Below are 10,148 nucleotides of genomic sequence, written 5' to 3' on the forward strand. Positions count from 1 at the left end.
AAAGTTTTCAAGGTGTGCCAAGAGTCACTCCTGAATTACCACCACTTTTCCCAACACCCTATACTGTTTTGTCAATGAGTACAAATTCGTTGTTGTCGCAGATCTCATGTGCTTGTTTGAGAAGGAACAATTTAAATCCTTCATTCAGGTGAACGCATTGTATAATCACTGCCGACCTTACCCACCCATTCCACACTGTTAGCCATTACCTCTAACAAGGTATAAGACATATATGTTCATTCTTTACACTGAGAAAGGGCAGCTCTAGAGTATATCTCCACATTCTTGGAGATGATAGGTGAACATGAAGGGTTGCTCAACAATGCCCGGCCAGATGAGTTTATAAGTCACTAATAGGGCAAGCTTACACTTCATACATCAACTTATTTGTTCCAAGTGTCCCGACCTGGCAACACATGGTCAATAACTTCTATCGGACTTTTCGTTTCTGTCCAGGGAGGCTTTCACAAGGACCAACTGAAGGCATTATATTATGAATAGTTATGATTTGAGAGTATGTATTAATGCTTATTTTTTCATTTCTAAAAACTTTCTGTTCATAGTAATTCTTTCCATTGACTAGAATGAAATTTCATAATTTCCCAATTTTTTTTCAGTATTCTATACTCATTGGATTATTTTCTTTCTTTGAGTTGATTGAAATTTACAAACAAAATCAATGTTAAAAAACCTTGTTATGATATAAACAATAATGAGTCTAATCAGTATTGCTCGTTCATGCCACTTGTTTTAAAATGAGATAAAATATCAATGGTCTAATAGATAGTTTTCTTTTCAGGCAGCTGCGGTAGCACATTCTGTCTTTTGCATGTGTTACAAATTCAATCGGCAAGTTGAGAATGCCACTACTCTTCTTTTGCTCGCTGAGATCACAAGGTATGCATGACATAGTAGTTACTTATGGTTTTAAGTTTCATTCCGTTTCAGATATTTCAACCTCTTATTCCAGTTTTTTAACAGTATCAGAATGGAAAAACATTATGGAATTTCCAAATGTGTCAGAATGCTTCGGTATGTTTGTGTTCGGAATGTTTCGCAAAAACATGCTTTTTTTTAATAGAAACTCGAATGTTTTGGAACATTTTGGATTGTTTCCATTGTTTCATTACATTTTGGAATGTTGCATAATGTTTTGAAAACATTTCCGAAGTGTCCTGAAAACCTACTGGAGCATACAAGTACAATGTATGGGAACTAAATAACCATTAAACAAATTTCATAAATTGCAAGCGATTCATTTAATCAAATAAAAAAAAAAGACTTCTACATGATCTATCCATCAAATGGCAATATTTTGAGATTTGTTTATTTGTCTCAGACTGTTTCAATGCATTTCTAATATGTATCAATGTGAAATAATGTGATTTCTAATTCTAACTTTCATTTTAAACATTTAAAAAACATATTTCTATACGTAACATTTCTGATTCATTTTTGCTGAAACGAAGGAAAGATATGAGGTTTTGATATTTTTATCTACTTATATGTGCATTGAAAGCTACCTGTACATTAGATATGTATGTTGATGTTGGCTACATGTATAATTGTAGAAATATGATTTAATTGAGAATTCTTGAATGAATATTACAAAAGCCCCAATAGGGTATGTATAGACATTACATCAACCAAGATATATGAAAATTACCTAATATAAATATTCTAGAATATCCTAATTGATATATTCTAAATATCAATATATATATTCTAGAATATCCTCCATCACAATCTTCCATTTGTGATAAGATACACTAACAATGATACAGTGAATCTCATGCATCTTAATACAATGCATCTTATTCTCTAACAATAATAGACTAAGAAACTCAAAAGTTCACACCAATGGTGGAGAGCTAATATTCACTCAATGGGTCCTTATAGGTAATCCCTGCCGAAAAGTAGCATGATGAGATCAACGACATCTTTTCTATTTTCTCTGAGTCCAACTAGCCTTACTAATTTAGTAAGATTTTAACTCTTACTAAGGTTGTTGAGCTCACCTTGTGGCGTCCAAAAACATGATCCGATGCCACGGTGTTGTAGAAGACAAAATTCTATCAACTTTGAAACCAAATTATTTCAAAAAAATGTTATTCACTGTTGGATTTTAATTTTAAATTTGAGAGTTTCGTAGCCATCCATTTTCAAAACCTTGGATCAAGCCCAATGTATATATATATATATGTGGGGGTGGTTCAACAGCCCTAAAGTTTGCCAAGTTTTGTGCCAAACATTTTTCAAAATATGGGTGAGAAGCTTTGGAATGAGCTGATTTTTTGTGAGGATGATCTCTATGATGAGGAGATCATCCTCACCAAATAGCAGCCTATTCCAAAACTTCTTAACCCATCAAAAGTGATTTACAAAAATTAGTCGGTCCACGATTCTTCAACTTGTAAACTAGGGTTAGAAGTTTCAAAATGAGCTGATTTTTGGTGAAGATGATCTCTTCACCGTAGAGATCATCCTCACAAAAAATCAGCCTATTCCAAAACTTCTAACCCCATGAAAAGTGATTTATAAAAAATGTTTGGCACAAAACTTGGCAAACTTTAGTATATATGGGAGCGGTTCGGCAGCCCTAAACTCTACCCAGCATCTTGCCAAGTTTTACCGGCCGTCAGATCTCAACGCATCCAACAGTTGAGATCTAATTTTACAGTTTTAAAATAAAATGTTCCGTAATTACAACCGCCCCCTGTAAAATCTTATTTTTTTTGTTTTAAAACCCTCTTCTTACTATCCCTTGACAGAATCTCTGTTGAACAAGTTACAGACGCCTCGACAGAACCTCTCTCTCTCTCTTTCTCTCTCTCTCTCTCTCTCTATAGTTACAACTCGAAAGACCCCTCCCATCTCCCTCTCTCTCTCTCTCTCTCTCAAGAATGGCAACCAAAGTTCGTTATATTGGGACAAAAGCCTCCGAAATCGTCTCTTTGCCTCCCATTATAAGTTTTCTCATAAATCCTAATTTCCAAAATCCCATTTTTTTTCTCATCTCGCCAATAAAAACAATTGGGGAAAAAAAAAATCCCCCAAAGTCATCTAACCTGCAAATCCAAACTCCAATATGAAATTTACAGTTTAATCCAGGTAAATTGAAGTTTTCATCCCTTCTCCTTGAATTAATTTTGTTTGAAAGTTTTATTTTTTATTTATTTATTTATTTTTCTATCATGGATTTTGATTATTAGATTCATTTATTTTTTTATTTTTTTCTGTTTTAGTTCCTTCATAGATTAATCGGGAGGTGGAGGAGTTGTTTATTTTCAGATACTTGGATACTTGATATAATTAGGGTTTCGAGTGTAATTTTAATTTTTTTGACGAACAATTTGATTCATATTGCTTCTTATGTTGATTATGATGAGACCCCTTTTATTAGGTTTAACTGAATTTCAACCTACCAATATTTGTTATATATGGTTCGATTGTTTCTTCCTGCAAGTATCAGAAATATTAGAGGATAGTCTAATGGAAATATTTTTATGGGAATTAATTAACAAAAGAGAGAAAAATAAGAGAGGTTCGAACCATAGCTTGAGAGAGAGAGAGAGAGAGAGAGAGAGAGACAGGGAGGGAGAGATGGGAGGGGTCTTTCGAACTGTAACGAGAGAGAGAGAGAGAGAGAGAGCAAGAGGGAGAGAGAGAGAGAGGTTCTGTCGAGGGCGTCTGTAACTTGCTCAACAGAGGTTCTGTCGAGGGATATGTAAGAAGAGAGTTTTAAAACAAAAATATAAGATTTTACAGGGGGGCGGTTGTAATTACGGAACGTTTTATTTTAAAACCGTAAAATTAGATCTCAACCGTTGGATGCGTTGAGATCTGACGGCCGGTAAAACTTGGCAAGATGCTGGGTAGAGTTTAGGGCCGCTGAACCGCTCCCTATATTATATATATATATAATTTTTAGGTCTGAGCTTTTCCATGAAATCTAGTGGAATGTGTTGTTGGATTGCCAATTTGGTAAACTCTATTTGAGCTCAAGGACCCTTAGTAAGAGTTAAAATCTTACCAAGGAAGTGTGTTTCATTTGCTATAGAAGTTTTCTGGAATAAGTTTTCCATATTTTTTGGACTTTTTAGGAACAAGTCCATACACCTAATTGTTACAGTCATCTTATTAGGCTGATTCTATGCCCAAGGGTCTCCTCAGTGGATGGCAAATAATGGCTGCCATCCCTTGATGCAAGCCATGTGTAAGGATATGTATGAGACTATTTTGATGGTTTATTAGGTAAACACGCACTTAAGGTTTCCTCTCAGATTGCAATTGAGGGTAAAAAAAACTTCTCTTTATGTTTTTTATGCCAGAAATCAGGCAACGCTGTTTTAGGCCTCCCTTACGCATTAGCAAGCCTTTCGTTTTGCCAATCATTTAATTTGGATCTTCTAGAAGCATCAGCAACTCTGACACTCGCAGAAATGTGGCTCTCACTTGGTTCTAACCTTGCAAAGCGGGCGTCAACCCTTCTACATCGAGCTCTCCCAATTATTCTTGGTCATGGAGGATTGGAGCTACGTGCGCGAGCTTATATTGCAATTGCAAAGTGCTATCTGTCAGATCCAAGCTTTTCTGGTACTGTAATATTTTTCTTTCCTTTGGTTTCATATTTAAGGAATTACTAATAATAGTGTTGAGAACTGCTATTGGCACCCCAACTTTTACTTATTACACCTCATTTCTAAATTATTTATCAGCCCCCAATTAAATGTTAAACACACTCTTCAAGTATTACAAAAGTTTGGTTCAAATTATAATCTCAACATTACAAAACATTTTAACACCATTTCAGACAATTTCAATAGTCGTTTACAATTAAGATAAGGCTCATATGAAATCCTAGACCCAAAAAGTAGAAATCTAGCAAATATTACTCACCTGAGATAAGACTCAGTAACCAATTTCAATAGTTGGTGAGATTCTGTCAGTACTAGAACTGATTTTATTCTGCTGCGACTTGATGAAGCCTGGTTGGCCTTGGCTGAGTCCTTTGGCTTGCTAATATTACTCCCCTATTTTGACCTGAGATAAGACTTGGTAACCACTTAGATTAGAAGTATGAACTGAGTCATGTTGCATGAGTTAATCTCTATCAAATTTGGCATTCATTGAAGGGCCACATCCTGATATGCAATGTTGCAAAAAGTAGATGCTTAAAATCAAGGTTGGTCATGCATCACGGGTTATTTCATGGTCATGATGTTCTTTTTAGTTTATTTCATATATTACCTTATTTGTTGGGTTTCTGATATTTTATATGTGCTTGCCTTACTTCAGTTTCTGAAGATTCTGAGGTTGTGCTGGATCCTTTGAGGCAAGCTTCTGAGGAGCTTCAAATTTTAGAGGTCAGTCTGATTTTCCAGTTTGCACACACACGCGCACACACACACACACACACACACACACACACATAATATATATATATAGGGTAGCCTTCCATTGCCAAAGTCCTAGCCAAAGTGTTTTGTCCTATATGGGCTAAAAGTTTCGGAATGGGCTGATCATCCTCACAAAAAATCAGTCAGTTCTGAAACTTCTAACACCAGTTTATAAGTTGAAGAATCATGGACTGTCAGTTTTTACCGTTGGTTTATAAACCACTTTTGATGGGGTTAGAAGTTTTGGAATGGGCTGATTTTTTTGTGAGGATGATCTCCTCGCCACATCCTCACAAAAAAACCAGCCCATTCCAAAACTTTTAGCCCATATAAGACAAAACTTTGGCGAGGATCAATGTTTTGAAGATACTCATAAAGCTCAACCATTCGATTTTATGTTTAAAGGGTTGGGATCATGTGTCTTTTTCATGAGTCATTCTTAGGAGTCAACGAATCCCAACCCATATATATATATAACTGGGATGTGTTTATTGTTTTGTGTCAGAAATGTAATTTTGAAACTCAATATGTGGATCCATCCTCAATTAATAGCCAAGGTAGCATAAAAATGGTGTTTATGTTAGAAGCTTGCATACTTGAAATCTATGTTTGGCCATTTGGTTGGTGATCCAATCCATCACAAAAGAGCCAAGCTCCCTCTGGAGTAGCTGGTTAGAATTTACAGTTCGCAGAAAATGTTGTAATCATCCATCAATAAAAAACTGTCACGGAGCAGTGACGTGAATACCCTAAATGTACATTTGTTGTGGTCGTTGACCCAGTAATTGTCAGATTGACAACAACCCAAAATCCCGAAGTCTCAAAATTCAGAGTGATCAATGATGTTGTCTGTCAATGATGTTGTCTGTCGATAATGTTGCGAAAGAAATCTCTTAGATGACAGGGATTTAACCCAAATGGGATGGATTTTAGTATTAATCTCCAAGGGACGTCCTAGGCTAGCTGTTGAATGGTTTGGATCAATGGCCATTTGGCCCTATATGTGTCATCCACATGATCACGTCACTATTGTTTGACTGTCTAAAAAATGATGTTCTGCTATTGATTAGTTGGAATTAGTTTTAACATTGGGAAATTTTTACTGGCCATTATGAGGGATGAGTTGATATTTGGATGATTGCATCGTTAATCACATTCCAAGTTAACATCTTCATGTAAATTTCTATAGGCTTTGTAACCTACTCCATTCTAGGCCCTTGGGCCCTTCAAGATAAGTGTAGCATACACTAAATATGATATGGAAATTTTAATAGACATAGTTACAAGAAACACAAGTTGAGCATTGGTGTCAGACAGTTGAACATGCAAGGAATTCAATATACCATTTGTTTGTTATGCCTTTGTCCTATGTAAAAATTCAATATAAGATGTGTATCCAACCAAACTATTGGCATTTCATTGAACCAATCACACACTATTCTCATTTAAATTTTTATGGGCTTCCAAAACAACATTACACATCCCTATGAGTTCTTGATTGTGTCCGTCAATCGCGTATTATTTCCCTGATCCCGCCACCATGAGCCATGAGTGTTTTTTGTTGATATATTGATCTTGTAGATGTATCTAGATTAAAAATTCTTGGTACATATTCATTTGATGTTGATTATGGCAATTAGTGATAATTGTCTATGGCACGCAGTATCATGAATTAGCTGCTGAAGCCTTCTATTTGATGGCCATTGTCTTCGACAAGCTCAGGCAGCTAGAAGAAAGGGAAGAAGCTGCGGCTTCATTCAAGAAACATATGATTGCTCTTGAAAATCCAGAAGAGGACTCCTGCTGACATAGAAGAACTTTAATATAGTTGCAAATATCTTCTAAGACCCTGAAATGCAAAATCATTTGTGGAAATTCTTTATAGAGGTGTATTGCAGAAATATCTCAATCCTAGTGTGATGTACTTGGTGTAATACGCAACGTAATAATGTTGAAGAGGATGAATTTGCTTCTAATAGTTTTTTTCCCCTTTGGGGAGGCATAGGAGATGTTAATTTTGGGAGGATTGGGATGTAAATACTTGTATGGACTTTTCTCTAATCTTGGATGCACAGATGGCTGAGTTGGGAGGGAAAAGACAGGTTTTTCTCGGGATCCTATGTGAGGAATCCCTAGGACTATCTTTTGATATCAACAGTGTGATGTCTCCGGAATCTAAGAATTTTCCTTCCTTTTTGTTAAATTAGAGAGATTGACCAGAACAAAAATACCATATATGCAATATAAATGTATGGGAGGTGATTAGGTCTATGACTCGTACCACTATCTACAGGGTTTCACCTCCCTAGTCCCTACTAGAACCGGAATCCCAATGTATATATAGGGAGCGTTCAGCAGACAATCTTAGGGAAACGCTGAGAGAGAAAATTTGTCTTATGACTTAAAAGTTTTCCTCACAAAAATCAGCTCAATCTGAACTTTCTAATCCCATCAAAAGTGATTTACAAAGTTTGAAGAAATGTGGACAGTTGATTTTATCATTAATTTGTATATCACTTTTGATTGTGTTAGAAGTTTCAAATTGAGCTGATTTTTTTGTTTGGATAATCTCCTCGCCATAATGGTCATTGTCACAAAAAAAATAAGCCCAATCTTGAGTTTTTAATCCATGTAGGACAAACTTTGTCTCCCAACGTTGTCCCTTTAAGATTTTTTGCCGAACGTTACCCATATGTATACATGGGTTGGGATCTGTTGACTCCTAGAATGTCTCATGAAAAAAACATGTGATCTCAGCCCTTAAAACACAAAATCGAATGGTTGAGATTTTGAGTATCTTGATGACACATATCTCAGAGAAAATTATCCCAATAATAAATCTCAACCATTGAACTCTGCATTTAAAAGGTTGGGTACATATGTTTTTTAATGAGTCATTTTTAGGAGTTAAGGCCCTAACACTATATATACCCGGTCAGGTACATCAGCCTACGTTAGGGAGCAAACAAATTTGTCCTATATGATTTGAGAGTTCGGGATTGGGCTGATTTTTTGTGAGGATGGTTTCTATAGTGAGAAGATATCCTTACAAAAAGTCAGTACAATTTGAAACTTCAAAAATGGTTTAGAAATTGCGTTGTCAAATTTTTATTAAAAATTTGTAAATCACTTTTGATGGATTTAAAAATTTCTAATGAGATAGATTTTTTGTGAGGATGATCTCATAAAAACTCAGCACAATCCAAAATTTCTAAGTCATACAAGACAACATTGGCAACGCCACCCTCTCTCTCTCTCTCTCTATATATATATATGAGTCCCGTTCAGCAACAAACATTTTGGCAAAACATTTTTCAAAACATGGGTTAGAGGTTTTGGAATGGGCTGATTTTTGGTGAGGATGATCTCTACGGTGAGGAGATCATCCTCACCAAAAATCAGCCCATTCCAAAACTTCTAGCCCCATGTTTACAAGTTGAAAAATCGTGGTCCGTCCATTTTTTGTAAACCATTTTTGATGGGGTTAGAAGTTTTGAAATGGGCTGATTTTTGGTGATGATGACCTCCTCATCGTAGAGATCATCCTTACCAAAAATCAGCCCATTCCAAAACCTCTAACCCATGTTTTGAAAAATGTTTTGCCAAAATGTTTGTTGCTGAACATTTCCCTATATATATATATATGGGAAATGTTCGGCACCCTACTATGTACCCTACACTTTGCCCTACATGTTTTGTCCTACATGGGTTAGAAGTTTTGGAATGAGTTGATTTTTGGTGAGGATGATCTCTACGGTTAGAAGAGAGTTAATGTTTGGGTTTTTTCTTTTCTCTTTTCGAGTCGTCGGAGTTGCATTGGCTTATACTTGTCATTGATAATGATACAAATTAAATTAAATGAATACACTAAAAATATCTAGGTGTTAATGGTACAGAAAGTTAAAACTATACCTCTAGAGATTGTAATAGACTACAACATTCCAAGGTGGCCCGTTCTGTGGCAACTTTAGGTAGCCCCTTCCAAGGGAATTTAGCTGATTAATTTGGTACCCTTACCCTTCTCGACCCTACCCGAATAAAAAATGATATCTGAATTCAAATTCAAAATCCGATTGATACTCTAGTAAGATTCAAATCAGATATTATCGGAGTGGATACTTTGTTATAAGAATCCATATCAAAAGTAGTAAAATGATATCTGAACCTAATATCCGAAAATTTTGAATAATATCATTTAATTATAGTTAATCGAATCTTGATTGATAGCAATACCCTTAAGTTGCCCCTTCCACAAATGCCAATGTTGTCAGCTTATCGTGGCGACTTTCACTCTATGTGAGAGCTGCATGAGAGCCTTGTTGAAGGATGATTGGGAATCAGTCTTGAGCAGGAAGGCCTCTTTGTCAAAGTGTGAAAATATTTTCCTTTCTCTCCTCGCATGTCATGTCATGTCATGTCGCAACTCCTCCCTCAACTTCAATGTTCTCTCTATGTATTGCATTCTGCAATCGGAAGCCAAATTTCGGAAGGTGTCCATCGTTCAACAATATCAAACTACTCGGCTTCTTCTGTCAAAACTTCAAATTAACCTCATTTTATCAAATAAAATAAAATAAACATCAGTATTACAAATCATCAAGACCGCACCTATAAAAAAGCCCACCAAAACTTCAAATTTACTTCATTATTATAAAATGAAATTAGTATTTAGGGGTACAGTCATATTTTAGAGAATGTGATAGGAGATACTATATAGATAGAGCTGCACAACTTTTGGAATACTTCAAA

The 10,148-nt window shown here is 35.7% G+C and overlaps 1 protein-coding gene across 1 annotated transcript; it reads left to right on the forward strand.

The window, feature by feature from the left end:
* Nucleotides 1-4,311: 4,311 nt before the first annotated feature.
* LOC147381206 (anaphase-promoting complex subunit 5-like) lies at nt 4,312-8,119 on the forward strand. Its single transcript, XM_086430724.1, has 3 exons — nt 4,312-4,596; nt 5,299-5,366; nt 7,063-8,119. Exons 1-3 carry the CDS (start codon nt 4,443-4,445, stop codon nt 7,204-7,206), a joined length of 366 nt encoding a protein of 121 aa, XP_086286850.1. The 5' UTR covers nt 4,312-4,442; the 3' UTR covers nt 7,207-8,119.
* Nucleotides 8,120-10,148: the final 2,029 nt, after the last annotated feature.

Source organism: Akebia trifoliata, unplaced genomic scaffold (assembly GCF_017979445.1).
Source record: "Akebia trifoliata isolate Shusen 1 unplaced genomic scaffold, ASM1797944v1 Contig00618_ERROPOS100761, whole genome shotgun sequence".
Lineage (NCBI taxonomy): Eukaryota > Viridiplantae > Streptophyta > Magnoliopsida > Ranunculales > Lardizabalaceae > Akebia > Akebia trifoliata.